At 38.9% G+C, this 16,969-nt stretch overlaps 2 protein-coding genes across 3 annotated transcripts in view; both read right to left on the bottom strand.

The window, feature by feature from the left end:
* Window positions 1-4,942, bottom strand: part of p3h2 (prolyl 3-hydroxylase 2) — a 123,726-nt gene extending 118,784 nt beyond the window's left edge. The window contains exon 1 of the mRNA XM_055217804.2: window positions 4,318-4,942. Coding sequence (XP_055073779.2) covers window positions 4,318-4,725 — 408 coding nt within the window. The 5' untranslated portion in view covers window positions 4,726-4,942. The remainder of the gene's footprint in view (window positions 1-4,317) is intronic.
* A 728-nt stretch (window positions 4,943-5,670) lies between these two features.
* On the bottom strand, window positions 5,671-16,935 carry LOC129452825 (claudin-1). Of its 2 annotated transcripts, XM_055216865.2 has the most exons (5): window positions 16,172-16,935; window positions 7,320-7,469; window positions 7,078-7,242; window positions 6,592-6,670; window positions 5,671-6,490 (listed from the first exon to the last, which is right to left on the bottom strand). In XM_055216865.2, exons 2-5 carry the CDS (start codon window positions 7,411-7,413, stop codon window positions 6,331-6,333), a joined length of 498 nt encoding a protein of 165 aa, XP_055072840.2. In that variant the 5' UTR covers window positions 7,414-7,469; window positions 16,172-16,935; the 3' UTR covers window positions 5,671-6,330. The 2 variants fall into 2 exon arrangements, with proteins under 2 accessions (XP_055072840.2, XP_055072838.2); XM_055216863.2 differs by lacking the exon at window positions 16,172-16,935 and having other exon boundaries at window positions 7,320-9,352.
* Window positions 16,936-16,969: the final 34 nt, after the last annotated feature.

The raw sequence follows: 16,969 nt of genomic DNA, 5'->3' as shown, positions 1-16,969 counted from the left end.
CCAGGGCGGAGCCCAGAGAGGGACTGGATACCAGGGTGGTGCTGGTGGTACCAGGAACCTGGGTAGAGGAGAACAGAGAGAGGCCCTCTGGGCCTGGTTAGACGGGGCAGTGAGTACAATTACAGTCATTATGGACCAGACAGTGAGAGCCAGGAGCTTGGGGACAGCCATCTTGGAACAGACGGTGAGTTGAGAACTGGCCATAGTTTTGGTGACCATAGAAAGTCTTTGGAGCTTCGGGATGACCACACTAGCATACCAATGAGGCGCAGGGGACTCAAACGGCACAGAAGACTCACTCGGCTCAGGGGAATCAGAAGACTCACTCGGCTCAGGGGAATCAGAAGACTCACTCGGCTCAGGGGAATCAGAAGACTCACTCGGCTCAGGGGAATCAGAAGACTCACTCGGCTCAGGGGAATCAGAAGACTCACTCGGCTCAGGGGAATCAGAAGACTCACTCGGCTCGGGGGAAACAGCAGCCTCACTCGGCTCGGGCGAATCAGACGCCGCACTCGGCTCGGGGGAATCAGAAGACTCAGGGGACTCGGGGGACTTAGAAGATTCATGGGAATCGAGGAACTCAGAAGATTCATGGGAATCGGGGAACTCGGGAGATTCACTCGGCTCGGAGGACTCGGGAGATTCACTCGGCTCGGAGGACTCGGGAGATTCACTCGGCTCGGAGGACTCGGGAGATTCACTCGGCTCGGAGGACTCGGGAGATTCACTCGGCTCGGAGGACTCGGGAGATTCACTCGGCTCGGAGGACTCGGGAGATTCACTCGGCTCGGAGGACTCGGGAGATTCACTCGGCTCGGAGGACTCGGGAGATTCACTCGGCTCAGGGGACTCAAGGGAATCAGAAGTCTCAGGGGACTCGGGAAACTCAGAAGATTCAGTAGACTCAGATGACTCAGTGGGTGTTAGGAAGCTGGAGACCACAGGACGAGGGACCCCAGCCACCCGTACAGATACTAATGGGGCATCCAACAGGCTGGCGATGAGACATTGGAACCTTGGCAGTGTTGGAGAGTTCATCAAAGTACTTTGGTGAGGAGGAGTGGGTATGGCAGTCATTATGTGAGACGGTTCGGGTATGGGAGCCATCTTGAAAACGGGTGCAGGTGTTACTACTGCACCTTTAACAGCTGGAACAGTGATGATGTTGGCCTTCTGATAAATCGGAGCTGGTATGGATGTGGGAAACTCGAAAACTGGGGCAGGATTAACAACAGCGAACTGAGGTATGGAGTGGGATGAAGTGACAGCCATTTTGTGCGCGGGCGCTGACACAGGGGAAACAGAACTGGTGAGAACAGCGTCCGTGCTAACAGCGGATTGCTCGGCCTTGGGTCTCTTCCTTCGCCGCCGATGATGTGAGCAATGCGCTGGCTTCATGTTGACTGGCTCGAGTGTCTTTACAGTCTCTGCTGGTCTTTCGGCGGGGAACTCCCACAAATTCCATCGGTTACGGTTGTGCAGGTAACCGACGAAACCCCAGAAATCCAGTATACGCAGCCCGTCCACCTCTTGCTGCGGCACGGGTTCGTCGAGACATTCATTAAAATAGTTCTTCAGTTCAGAGTCACTGAGATCTAGGCCATGCGAAAGTGACCAGAAAGTTTGCGCAAAACTGCGAACAGGTTGCCCCTGTTGCCGGAGGGAAGTCAGGTCGGCGAGTGCATTCCACCATTCTTCCTCCGTGGTGGGGGGTGAAACGTGCACTCGGACACTGCTGAGACGGAGCATAAGGACACAGGGAAAACACCAGGGAACTCGGGAAATCACGGGAAAGAGGAATTGCTGCTGGATCCTGAAGTGGTCGTTCGTTCTGTCACGGGTGAGAACCAGGTAAGACAGGATGAAGCGAGATGCGGATCCAAATGCAGTTTATTCCAATATATATACAAGTAAATAAGCAAAAACAAGAGCTAGAGAACACACAAGGGACTGGCGACATCTAACAACGAACGACAAAACAAGAATGAACAGGCAGGGTATAAATGCAAGACAATGACCAATGACAGAGCAGAAACAATGAGTAACTATGACAACACACAAGGGGAGAAGCATGATCACAATGAATATCCATGGTTACAAACAAGGGGACGGAGACACTAATTAACACAGGGAGCTACACTAGGAACAAGGGTATACATGAACACAGGTTAAACACAGGTACACAGAGACATAATATAAATCCAAAACACAAGTATAACAAAACACAAGAATCACAGAACACAGGGACACAGGAGGCACTACGTTACAACTACACTACACATTGTACATTGTAATGTTCAGTGTTGTTTAATAAACACTTATGGCAGTTTTTCCAAGTCTTCATTTGTTTTATCCTTCCAGCAAATGTTTCAATAGTTACCGTACCGTGGGCACCATACCGAAATACTACCGTACCGTGATTTTTTGATACCGTTACATCCCAACAAATTACTATAATTTTGATATCATAGGGACTTTAAAAGTGCAGTCAGGGAGTTTTAGCGGCATCTAGCGGAAAGACTATTGCAACCAACGGCTCAGTCCAAAGGTCACATGTCACTTTCAAAAACGCATAGTGAAGCTATCATCATCTGAGACAACGACTGTGTCCGAAACCGCATACTGTACAGTATGTACTGAATGAGATAAAGTACCTAATTACTGACCGTAGGTACTGTATAGTATGAATCTTGGTAGTATGAATGAGATTCGGACGTACTACATCCGCCATGTTGATACATCATGTGACATACGTCGTCATCACGTCATGTCATACCAGCGCAAACACAACGGCATCGCCACCGACGCCTCCTCTTCTCCGTTGGATAACTCTTCCGGGGCATCATGGGATAGTAAAGTGTCCGTCGTATGCACACTTCAAAATCTAACCGTAAGTAGTAGGTCATCCGGGTACTTTTCGCATACTGTTTTTGGAATACTATGGCTGCGTCTGAAAACTCTAAATTGCTGCCTTCTGACGTAGCTTTCCAAGGCAATAAGGCATTAAGGCATGTCCGAATTCAATGTTAGGTGATCCTGTCTCCTGAGATACCTATGCGTGGGCGTACAATAAGAATGTGATTGGTCGAGCCTGGTTGAGTTCGAAAGAATAAAATGGTGGCCAAGGAAGCGACTGGAGCACAAATTTTGTGTAAATAAAAGTAGAATTTCACTTTTTACACTTTTTAATTGCATTTCTAGCGAGAAATTAGTATTGTAGTTTTCAAATATGTGATTAGTTATCACAAAGGTGGTCTCTGTTTATATTTCAAACACGCTGCCTTTGAAGTGTGTCCGAAAGTCTTTCTCTGAGCTGCCTTCATGCCTCCGAAGTCTTTTGCTCATGAGGCAGCGAGGCAACGAGTCACTGCCTTGAGTTTTCGGACGCAGCCTATGTATTTGGACATACTCGCCTACTGCTTTTCGCCTACAATATAGTATGAAAGTAGGCATTTTCGGACGCAACAAACGTGAACGTAGTGACAAAACGCACTCTATAAAACAGTTTGTCCGTTTAGGGCTACTGTAGAAACATGATGGCGACTTCCATGTAAGTGGACCCGCGGTGTATGTAGATAAAAATGGCTCATTCTAAGGTAATAAAAACAATGCAGTTCGTTTTGTACGGTCTTAACACACCACTAAATGTATATTTTATAGCATTTCTGTCAACACACATTCTTTTAAATTTTACAAATTGCACATTTAACAGTGCACATACGAACCGCACTTCATATTTCACGTACAGTGTTATATGAACTTTAACATCGCTGGTCAACATTAAATTACTGAATTTGTGTAGTTATAATAATTGCAGACAGACTTTCTAGAGGTTTCTGGACCCTTCCCTCATGACCCGTAGGCGCAGCCACAGTAGCTCTCGGGATTGCGTAACCACTCAGCCGATAAACATTTCAACAGCGCAATATTAATTTCAACTTTAATTTATTTCCAACCTGCAACACATAAAAGTTATCTAATAGAAAGCAAAATTGCCTACATAGACAACTTAAACCACAGTATAATGAATTCCGTGTGTTTTAAGCTTTATCCCCCTGTGGTTCCCTTCCACCAGATAGCATCCCAGAATCAAACGCATTATCAGTAGAGATCCACAGAGACCATTATACGCTCTATTAAAACCAGTAAAATTCCCATTATACCCATTAAATCCATTGGTGATGGTTTCTATTGTAATGACAAAAATATACTAACTTATATATTATACTATAATAGTATGAGCGCACACATAGGGCTTAAATATGTTGTGTAGGTATGCAGCTCACTAGTGGTCTGGTGCATGCTTGTACCTACCTTTCTGTAGGCAAGTTGCAAGTAGTTGTAGGGAATTCTTCTGCTGAAATCTTGAATGACATCTTCACTAACTTTATGCATAGACTGAGGTCCTAACTTTCCCTCGATGCATTCATTCATACAATGCGCCCTATAAAGAATCACTTCATAGAAAGTATCCTCCTGAAAATCACCAAAACGATGCTGATCTCTGCATCTCAACCTGCACGTGATCCTTGTGTGGCGCACTTCAGAGAAAGAGTTCAGCGCGCTCTCCATGTAGCGCACAACATCGCTATAGTTCCCTCTATAAAAAGACTCAACTCCGTTATCGTAAAGTAGGTCGAAGGGTTGTAGGGTGGCCGATGACAGCACGAGTGACTGGAGGACGCATATTGAGACGCCAAAGATTATAAAGTTCACATCCATCTTTTCCGAAGCTGCGAGCTGGTGCGCGAAGTACTGCGCTTTGGTAAATAATGGATAAAATAGTACGTCGCAGAAATATGGTGTTAAAAAAGAAAAAGGCTAACGTTAGTGAAAAACGACCGCTTTAAGGCAGTTTTGTTGTCATTCATTATGAATGAGCGATTACCGGGGACGTTTCTGTAATGACCCCCCGTCTCCTCCCCTCCTGTCTGTGCAAACCGGTGCAGACTCCTCCCCTGCCGCCCACACGAAGGGAAAATGACAGTGGTTGAAGATGACCCACACTTTCTGACTATTGCAAAAGTTTAAAAGGAAGCGACGTTTAAAATTTTCCGTAGGGTCACTATTTTTGATCAAGTTTAGTAAAGAGTTAACCCTATTACGCACTATTTACTTATTTAAAGATATTACGATGAGATGCTCAGACCGCCACGAGCACATATTGTGGCTGGTTAAATGACTCCCTCTAGAGGACCGAAATCGTACATAAACCAATTTTTATACCCAATGCGATTTTTTAAAATTAAAGAACCAGATATGAAAATGTAAAAAAATAAAATTAACAGTATTGTAACAACAAGAAAGACGGGAACTATATACAACATGTAAGTCTACATACAGAGACAAAGAAAGCGTGAGCAAAATAAACTGATTGAATATATAAAAAATTATAACTTAAACTAAACATAAAATCTTAATAATAAGTACGCCTAAAATGGCAAATCAATAAATGAACAGAAACATTAATAAGAGGAAAGCAAACGAAAACTTATTTTTTCCTCATGTGGCGCTGCGCAGACGAATCGACCTATGACATCAAAGTATCGCTGTTCGAACACTCTCGCGGTCTGCGCAGCGCTGCACGTGACTCGACTGGTAACCTTGATGCACATAAAATCTGGTTTAGCGTTATAAAGAAAAGTAATAACGAAATTCATGTGTTAATTTAATTCCATTCAAATTTATTTGTTACAAAGCAACTTTAGTTTACATGCATTGAATAGAAACAAAGAAAAGTACATAAAAATTAAATCTACTTTAAGCCAGACCCCTAAAAACTCAAGGCAACCCACCTCCCCATGCTGAACCAACAAATACTTTCCCAGTCACAGTTTGAAGGAAATCAAATGTATTTCCTAATAAAAAAAATGTAGCCTAATGAATAATACTAATGTGAAGTAGTGAAATCTTTAAGAATGTAATTGGACCATAATAATTACCTCACATAATAGCAAACCTTCATATTTCCAACAAAGAATTTGTTTTTATTTTCACTTTAAAATATTTAAGATATTGAAATTATTATTTGTTCATTTAAAGAGCTATATGTAGAACAGCTGCCTTCTTTTCACAATGACACAGAATATACACCAAAGCTTAAGTAAAGGTGCTAAAAAGGGTTCTTTGAAACCATGCCATATAAAGAACCATTTTTGCTTCTCTAAAAAAATTTTTCACTTTCAGTGATTCTGTGCAGCAGGTTCTGTGGATTTCAAAGATTCTTTATAATAATAATAATTCAATATAATATTTTAATTCAATATAAATTGACATGTGCAATCCAATTATTGTCTATATTCTGTTTTTGTTGTTGGTCTTAAGTCCTTAAACATAGTCTTTATCAGGATTCTTGAATTTTGGAGGCTTACTAACATTAGCACTGGATCGCAGGTGTGTTTTGCTGCAGATGCACAACAGCACGCCTCCGAATACACAAAGGAAAGCTGCAATGAATCCAGCAAACAGAGATCTGCCGATATCTTTCCTATAAAAATCCAGCACAGAGAGTCAGTCAACATTTTGACCACCCAAAAAAGAAGCTAGCAAAAGAAAATTGGAAACATTATTAATCAGAATGTTTCCCACCTGTTCTCCTGCTTTTCCTTCTGAAAATCAGCAACAATTTCATAAATGAACCAGCTGGTTGTTGACAAAGCACACAAACCTAGACAGAAGAAGAATGTGGATATTATTCTTAATGTAAAGTTTATTTCTAACTGGTATAATAGCGGCAATTGTTACATTTATTACATTTTCTTTCATAATCATAACTCACTGATAACGAAACTATGATTTTGTCAAGCAATAACCATATGTAGTGTGTATGGTTAAGGCCTTTTCACTCTAAACACAACAACTATAACGTTTTTAAAAAGTTATACATTTAAGCGAATAGCCGAGTCCACACTTCAACTTAAATGATATAGAGAAATTATATTTTGGGGTTTACTTAAAAGCAATTTGAGCTGCTGAACAATAATACACTGACGAGCCAATCAAAATCCATTTGAATTTAAAGGGTCCACACACTTAAAACATAATACACTTTAATGTATTAAAAATAAACATTACCACTAAGGATGAAAAGACATCCCCCCGTGACAGCGACTTTGTCCTTCAACCGATCCTCTCCATCCAGACATTTTGTGCAACTGAGTCCAGCGAGACCAACAAACACACCAATGCCGGAGAGTGCAATGCTGAGGATCATCATTGCTCTTCCCACCCGGACTTCAACTACAACAACACAGAATTTGATGAAGATATTTGCATTAAATGACAAATAAGAGATAAGTAACCGAATAATAACTAACCTGACGGATGTAGGAACGAATTGTAACTTATGCACTTGACCTGAGACGAGCTGTCCATACTGCACTTCATCCACAGGCCTTCAATGATGTCCATAAACGTGACATCATCATTGTCTTGCTCAAAAACTTTCCATTCATTTGTAAACGTAGCTACAATTAACATAAATAATCCACAGATGGACAGAATGTAACCGATAAGCTGAACCGCCATTGTCATAAAAATCTTCTTGTTTCCAAAGCTAGTGTTCCTTAGACAGTTGTATTAATTTTAGCTCTTCAAACATACAAGAAATACTAGCGGTCAGGATCATGTGTCCACTGCTAAAGTATATCAATGCACACTAAGTTATCTGGGCTGTTATTTATAATCGTAAAAGTAGGTGTGAACTATCAATGATACAATGACGATCAGAGCAATGAGTCGGTTTTCCTGAAAACAGCAGTCTTACAAAATGTAGGTTTTGGGTTGCTTGGTGGTGTGGCTCACATGCATGATGCAAAAGCCGCTAAGTGTCAATTCCATCCAAAAAATTAGATAATGATATTAACCGAATGCTCTCAGCACGTATTGTATATTCATTAAATACTTTTGCTTCAAATCCGCTTAATCCCGACCTCAGGCCATTCAGAAATACCGTTGTTGGCAGAATAACGACATAATGATTTTTCAGCAAAGTCCTCTAAGTGCATGGAAGAAGCATTGGATGAATGATGGCTCAAATACGCGAGGGCGAGTTTTCATCCAGTTAAAGGATGTTTACTGAATATATTAGGATATTGATCGTATTTTTAAGTCTTTTACCTGTATTCAGAAAGGACAGAGAAGAGTGAATACATTTTTGCATGTACCTAGAGGGTTTTGCAGCAAAAGACAAATTTGTTAAATACCAATGAAATGACTAAAGTGGCATTTGTGAAAATAAGGCATTTCAATTACTTTTCAATAAACTTTTCATTGTAATAAAAGTAAAATTACTGAACCTAAGCATTTCAGCCTGAACAAAAATGCTTATGTACAAGAAAACTTTTGAAATTTTGTGTTGCATGAAAAGGTCATACAGGTTTAGAGTAACATGAGGGGGAGTTCATGTTTTCAGTCTTCTCTGAACTTTAATGGGAAGGGGTTGATCATTATGTTTCACGTAAAATGATGTAAAAATCCCTTTTAAACAAGATAAATCAACACATTCTTGATGACAAATGTGATGAAGTGAGTGATACAACATCAGTGTTTCAAAGACACACATATTAAATCAGAGAACTGTGTGTTTACAGGACATTATGCAATGTTATGCATGAACAGCACAAACAAATTCAAATGAATTTCATTGCAATGCCACATACAGTATATGGTCCATAAAGGTATTTGGACATATATGCAACACTAATGTCTTTGCATTCGATTAAAAATATCAAATGTAGTGGCATCAAATACAACCTGAGTTTTTTTTTCCAACTTGGAGTTATGCAGCTGTTTTCCTGTAACCCACTGTAGTTTAAAATTAATGTTATTCATGGCAACAGTTTGTTCAAAGTTAATTGATCACTAAACACTAACCCCCCGTCATTACAGAATAAAAAAAACAGACTCATGCAAAGCATTTTGGGAACCAGAAATCCTCATCAACCTTTTTCTGTTTTTTCCCCAATCAGATTTTGCTTCCCAGAATGCTTTGGATGAGGCAGTTATTTTAGTTTTATTATGTAAAGATAAAGACTTGCTCATGTTTAATGTTCATTTAACTTTAAACAAACATACATTTAAATCTACAGTAAGTTACTGGCAAACAGCTACCAGTAATACTGTAATTTCTACAGAATTTTTTTACAGTGTGAAAAACAAATGCTTTAGTGTAATAAAGTGTAATAAATGCCTCATAGTTTCTGTGATGCAATAAATGCAATTTTTTATACATTGGCTTAAGTGTCCAAATACTTCTGACCTATGTATATTTTGCTCTTATTCATAACCGTATGATGTTTCCTCCTTTTCGCGGTTAATGACTGTACCAGGAAACAACTGGGAGGGATTTGATATTTTTAGACTCAATATGGACAACAATATGCCGGGAAGACATTTTTTTTCATTTATTAATATAGTGACTAATGCTAGTGTTGAAATAATAGTTCAATTCAATTCAATTCAATTTTATTTATATAGCGCTTTTCACAATTGGTGATTGTTTCAAAGCAGCTTTACATTAATAGAAGCAGTGGAAAGCACAGAAAAACGACAGATAGCACAACATAATACACGATAGCACAAGCAGCTAAATTTGATGCGGCTATGAATCAACATTATAAGCGTGCGTATTGCTAATGTAACGTAAAGAAGAGGGTGCTAAGTTAAGCCCAAGAGGGCTGCCTCCCCGGGTTGAAAAACCCCCTAGGAGAAAAAAAAAAACCAGGCTCAGCCGGGGAAGTAAAAAAAAGTCATAGGAGGGAAAAACCCTTGGGAGATATATTTATATTGAAACGATTAAGGAGATTAGGCGGAGGTTAAGCGGGTTCTGCCGGTGGTCGTTGGTCATGCATCAGCTGGGCATCACGTTGAAGGTCTGCCGGTGGGTCAGAGGTGTGCCGACTTTCACATTTACCGGAACTGGGTCTGTTTGTCTCATTGTCCTCGGAGAGGAGGACGAGACATAAAGAAAGAAAAACAAAACCCAATTAGCGTAGGGGCCATTCATATGTATACACCTGTACATATACACAAACATATATCCATATATATCCACACATATCTATATATACATATATACACATATATATACATACACACATACACACATATACACATACATACACACACATGTACATATACGTATTGAAGATACAACGTCATCCTAGTGAAAGACTCTGCACAGTTTGGTTTAGGGAGAATGAGAAAAATGCACGGGACGGCAAATGTTTTGGAAATGGGTGCAGTGACACCCTTTTAAGGACTGAAGTCCCGCCCCCGACTAGTGGGCTTAACACCACAAATCTATACCCATCGTGCTTTATTGAAATCCGGACGAGCAAGGGAGTAAAGGGGAGACGGGGACGTGACTGCGCCAGCCATCTCCCTGATGCCTGTCTGGGCTTCACAGTACTCCCCTACTCGACTCAGAAACCTCAGGAGAAGGGCCGAGCAAGTGATAACATAATGCCATACATAACTTTCAATCACTCCTCTGCGCTTGGCAATTAATGGCCCGATTCGGGGATTTATTGGTGTAGTTTTGAAGTTTTGGCCTTGTATTGTGGTTTGTATGTGCACAGAGTAGCGTTTCTTTTCCTTGTATGTAGCCTTTTCTATTTTATACGTGACCTTTGTTTTTAAAAGTTTATGCCCGGCTCATGGTTTGCTGCACATATGTAAACGAGTAAGGAGAGATTAAACATTTTCTTAAGAATATTTAGTTTATTTATTTATTAGGTTGTTCAAGCTATCTATTGTGAGATGAGTACCATTAATAAAACAATTATGTGAATGCCTTGTTGAAGAGAAAAGTTTTAAGTCTAGATTTAAAATTATCGACTGTGTCTGATTCTCGGACATCGGTTGGTAAATCATTCCAGAGCTTAGGGGCTAAGTAGGAAAATGACCTTCCACTTTTAGACACTTTTGATAGTCTAGGGATAATCAAGAGACCAGAATTTTGCGACCGTAGTGTGCGTGATGGATTGTATTCTGATAGTAATGAGGGTGCTAGGCCATTTAAAGCTTTGTAGGTGATTAGTGATATTTTAAATTGTATGCGATATTTAACTGGTAGCCAGTGTAAAGATGCCAGAATTGGGCTTATGTGGTCATACTTTTTAGATCGAGTAAGTACCCTTGCGGAAGCGTTTTGAACTAGCTGAAGCTTGTTTACTTGATTTGCATGGCATCCCCCGAGTAGCGAGTTACAATAGTCTATTCTAGAGGTCATAAAAGCATGGATAAGCTTCTCTGCGTCAGATGTAGACAGTATATGGCGTATTTTCGAGATATTTCTAAGATGGAAGAATGCTGTGCGGCAGACGTTGGCGATATGACTATCGAAGGATAAGTTGCTGTCGAACATCACACCTAACTTCCTAACCGTGGAAGTTGGCACCACAGCGCAGCCATCTATGTGCAACTTGTAATCTGACATATTATGTTTGTAGCGATTCGGTTCAATAATAAGTATCTCTGTCTTATTGGAGTTCAGCTTAAGAAAGTTATGTGCCATCCAGTCACTAACATCGCTAAGGCAGTCTGTTAGCTTAGAAAACGTGTGTGTTTCGCTGGGATGTGAGGAGATGTAAAGCTGGGTATCATCCGCATAGCAGTGAAAACTTATGTTATGTTTCCTGATAATGTCTCCTAGAGGTAACATGTATAACGAGAACAGGATAGGACCTAAAACCGATCCCTGCGGTACACCGTATTTAACCAGGGAGTGATACGACTCTTCCTCGTTTACATAAACAAAGTGATAGCGATTGGTTAGATACGACCTAAACCAGGCTAGCGCCTGACCACTGATACCAACATAGTTTTCTAGTCTATTGAGTAAGATTGTATGATCTATTGTGTCAAAGGCTGCACTAAGGTCTAATAATATAAGAATTGAGATTTCACCACGATCGGATGTTAATAGGAGGTCATTTGTAACTCTAAGCAACGCTGTCTCTGTGCTATGGTGGGGCCTGAATCCTGATTGGAACTTTTCATATGTACTATTATTTGTCAAGAATGTGCGTAACTGGCTTGCCACTACCTTTTTTAATATTTTCGAAAGAAAAGGGAGATTTGAGATTGGTCTAAAGTTATTAAGCTCTCCCTGATCAAGCTGCGGTTTTTTAATCAGCGGTTTAATAACTGCTAGTTTGAAAGCTGTTGGAACATATCCTATTTCTAGCGATGAGTTAAAGATATTTAGAACCGGGGTTGACACTACAGGGAATACCTCTTTAAGCAGTTTTGTGGGAACGGGGTCTAATATACAGGATGATGATTTGGATGATGTAACTAGTCTAGAGAGCTCATCTATTGTAGTAGGTTTAAATGAATCAAGATGTTCGTATTGTAGTCTAGTGTTAAGTGAACTAACGGGTTGAGTGGTGGCTGCCTGGGTAGCTACGATGTTTTCCCTTATAGACATAATTTTGTTAGAAAAGAAGTTCATGAAGTCGTTACTATTGTGTTGAAGTTTACTATTGGTTTAGTTTAGGTGTTGAAAGTTTATTATACTTTATAAACAATTTACTAGATGTGCTTACTTGTGTGCATATGTATAAATCTGTACATACAGACACTGAATGATTTTGATATACATACATAAGTAATTGATATGCTGGCTGAAGCCATGTGCAGAATTACACCTCAGATGACAATAAGCCAAGCACAATGGGAAATTTGTCCTCTTTCTTTCTTTCTAATATGTGCAGACACAGAACATCTGCATGTCCTACATGCATTATTGCAGTAAATGCACGCAAAGACTTCGTTAAATGACTGGTTGCTAGTATACCGTTTGGAGGACATTGTTTATGAAGTATAATAAACTTTCAACACCTAAACTATTATTTCAACACTAGGATTAGTCACTATATTAATAAATGAAAAAAACTGTCTTCCCGGCATATTGTTGTCCATATTGAGTCTAAAAATATCAAATCCCTCCCAGTTGTTTCCTGGTATAGTCATAAACCGCGAAAAGGAGGAAATGTGTGCATATGTATAAGTCTGTACATACAGACATGTACTTGGGTATCAAAGTCATTCAAAGTAATTGATATGTGGTAGCCATGTGCAGAATTAGACCTCAGATGATGATAAGCCAAGCACAATGGGAAATTTGTCTTCTTTCTTTCTTTCTTTCTTTCTAATATGTGCAGACACAGAACATCTGCATGTCCTACATGCATTATTGCAGTAAATGCACGCAAAGACTTCGTTAAATGAATGGTTGCTATACAGTATGGAGTATATTAAATACACACACAAACTACACTACTAACGTGAACAAATGATTTTACTGTCAGGCCCTCACAAGCACAACAACACCAAAACAATGTTTGTTTTAACAAGGTTATGTCTGCACGAATGCATCTAATGTGTGTACATGCACTTCGGTTTCACTTCAGAAACATGTTGATTTTATACTGTTAAGTATTAAAAGAAAGAAGCAAACAATAAAATTGTTGTTGCTGGTAATATCATTCAAAGTTAAATTAAAATATATATTTTAGATTCTTACTCCCACTTTGCATATAAAGTAATCCAGACATGCTAAAATACACAGTGTGGTATGCACTCATGAAACAAAAGCACCTGCTAGTATTTAACTACAGTACATAGCAACTACAGGCTTAGTTTACCTTGTAAACATGTTGCTGGTAACTTAGTTTAACTAGAACATTTGTTATAGTCAGAACCAGTTGTAACGTACTTGCAAAAGAACCTCAAATGCATCATTGTAAGTTTCACATACTATACAACAGCTCTGGATTGGGGTGGGGTAGGGTGGGGCTTCATTTAACAAAAGATTGAAATACTTACATTACAACTGTCATTTGTGTAAGATCTGTACGTTTTAAAGGTTTAATAAGACATTGTTTAAAAATGAAAAGCCAACAATAACACTAGAAATGTTTCATGGTTAAAGATAATTAACAAGTGAAAGTGTTGTATCTGAATTGACATGATATCTAGCGCCATCTAGCGGCTTTTCTTCATACTGCCTGAATAATAACTTATTACTGTACAACAATTCAACAATGTGAGTTGTAATAAACACATATTTGGCTTATTTAAAAAGCGACAATATGCATTTTCATTTATATTATGCAAGTAGGAAATTACTTTATAATGCAACAAATGAATCCACATTCAAATACATGGTAAAAATTCAAGCATTTTGTCAAATTATGTTATGTCAACTTATTACAAGAGAAAACTTAAATAATTTGTTGAATTGACTTGCAAAGACAAGTTTTAACTTTTTCTACAGTGTATAAATATATATTAAGTAGCCTACACAAATGAAAGTGTATTACAAAATCTATTAAACCTATAATGTAATAAAGGTCTGATAGTGTATCACTTTAAAGTCTGGATTTACGTTAAACAGCTATTGCCACATGAGTAAATAGCTGAAAGTGAAACATTGATTAGAAAATTTTTATTTGTAACAAATTCAAACCTGGGATGAGAAAACTTACAGCAAAGTGATGCATTACACATATTATAGTACCAATGACTCGCTGTACTTGGATGAGAAGTGTGTTGTGGTGAATAACATGAAATGTCACGACTGACCAATCAGAAACAGAAGTTTTTCAGAGAGCTGTGTAATAATGTTTTTAAATGTCTTAACTAAAAGTAACTAAAGTTGTTTTAAAGTTTTATAGGCTAAACCTCCAGACATTAGTTATGAGTTCATGTCAAATTTTCCAGTATGCGCCCCAGGACTCGAACCTGTCTGGTGTCATTCCTGTATGGGAAGCCTACAGCCTGGGGTGCAACGACCTGCTATTACACAGCGTATGGGAATGCATGAGCTTTCTCCCTTTATCCATCCTTTATACATCTTTAAACATGTCGTACACGTGCACAAGATAAAGCCTATTAATGAAAGCATGTAATGCAGACACTGCACATTATGGCATTTCAATCGTCCTGTAAGCTAAACATAGCCTACATTCACAGACACTTTTGTCCAAAGCAACTTTCAGTGTCAAACCAATGACCTTTAGTTGCTAGTGCTCTACCAACTGAGCTATACATTGGACGTATACCTCGAGTTATCTAGTAGCTAAATTTGTAGATCATTGCGTTTGCAACTTAAAGGTCATGGGTTCGAAACCCAGAGAACTCACACACTGATAAAATCCATAACATTGTAAATGGCTTTGGATAAAAAACATATAAATATAAAAATAGTTATACTTTAATATTTAGTATAGTAAGCTTTAAAACTGACCGATAGTATCCAAGAACTTTACTATAGCCTACTATACTAAATATTCAAGTACTACAGTATTTACTAGTTTATAAATTCACTACATAATAGCCTACCATATTCATTAACAAAGTTTAGTAATTACTATAGTATACTACAGTATAATTACTAACTGAAGTTGACAGTTTTTGTCATGTGGGAAAATTTAGCAACATGAACCCATGTTGTTACTACAATAAGAAACCATGGTACTTTAGTAAAACCATGGTTTTGTTAATAGTAATTAATACACCAAAAACATGCTTACTACTACACTTTCCAGAAAAAAAAAACTTGTAATTTTCCTAAGGGTTAGCCTACTTTATTCAGTGTTTGAGCCATCTGGGAATCGAACCCATGACTTCTGTGGTTGCCAACCCAATGCTCTATAGCACAGGAACCATACATGAACCATAAAATAAATGATTTTAAATGCACCAGACTGTGTTTTTCATACATGGGAGCTGTTTGAGTTTGATGAGCATTGACTCGACACACCCTCATGTGACCACCTCTACCGGTTTAACCTGAAGATGCGCCGCAGGTCAATGACGAGAATTAAAGCAGGTTCACATTCACACCTGAGGACCGACACGCCTAAAAACTACAGTACCGACACGGAGGAAAAAGTGTTGAGATTACAGTTCTGCTCGTGTTAATATCTTTAATTCAACAGCAGGGTTGCGTTTCACTTCGGAGTGCTGCTTATTGTCGCTTCACAGTCTCCTCAGGTGAGTAACTGGTTCTGTCACTCACACATTGCATACAGTAGCCTAGTTTGACGCTGACATGAGTTTAATGTGAAACATAAACGCGGTTAAATTAAGAAACACATTAAGTTTATTCAATAAAGACACTGATAAATTGGTTAAACATGCGTTGGAATTGACTTACGTTAGGAGGGCGTTCACGAGGGATGCGTTGCGTCAACGTTGTTTTTCCTGTAAATTGTAATGTGTTTTAATTGTTTTTATGCACGTTTCAAAGGGACGTCATTTGGCGTAAAGTGGGGTCTCACGTATTGTTGCGTTCTGTGCGTCCAGTAAAACAAATTAACTTTTAAAATGCGTCTCGCGACACGATGGCTGCTGTGTTGTATCGTTTCGTTTGCGCGCTGTGTGGGGCCTGAGTTCTGAGCTGTCAATCATAACACCTTTATAAAATCGTTTACATTATTATTCGTTTTTAATACTTTTTAATAGTCTAATAATTTTAATAGAATAATAATGTTCAGTAATTGTAGACAATAAAAGTAAAATGGATCTGAATAATGCTGCTAAATGGAAATAAATACATTTAAAGGGAATTATTATTAATAAATGGGGATGGGTAAAAGATGAACGGTTTTAATGGATTTGTATAAACTAAACAAAAATGGTTTAATTAAATTGTTAACCATTTTAACGTTTTTTTTTTTTTGCACTTTACGTATAGTATGACTTATAGCGTATCATAAGTATCATGTCATTTAGCATTTTATGTCAATTACCCTGGTTAGGCTATACAAAAAGAGAACAGGCTCTGAGTATAAGATTATTTATATTTCTTTGTTTTTATTATTTCAGATGTTGTGTCAGAACAGAAGTTGTGTACCTGTAGTTTTGGCCTGCAGTGTACACTGCTGGGAGCCGTGGCTGAGATGAGCACGAGGATTTCAGTCATTGTTTCTGGTAGTGGACGCTGCAGATATTC

This window comes from Misgurnus anguillicaudatus, chromosome 23 (genome assembly GCF_027580225.2).
Source record: "Misgurnus anguillicaudatus chromosome 23, ASM2758022v2, whole genome shotgun sequence".
Classification (NCBI taxonomy): Eukaryota; Metazoa; Chordata; class Actinopteri; order Cypriniformes; family Cobitidae; genus Misgurnus; species Misgurnus anguillicaudatus.
Note: the sequence above shows the minus strand (reverse complement) of the source record. Positions and strands in the feature narration are given on the sequence as shown.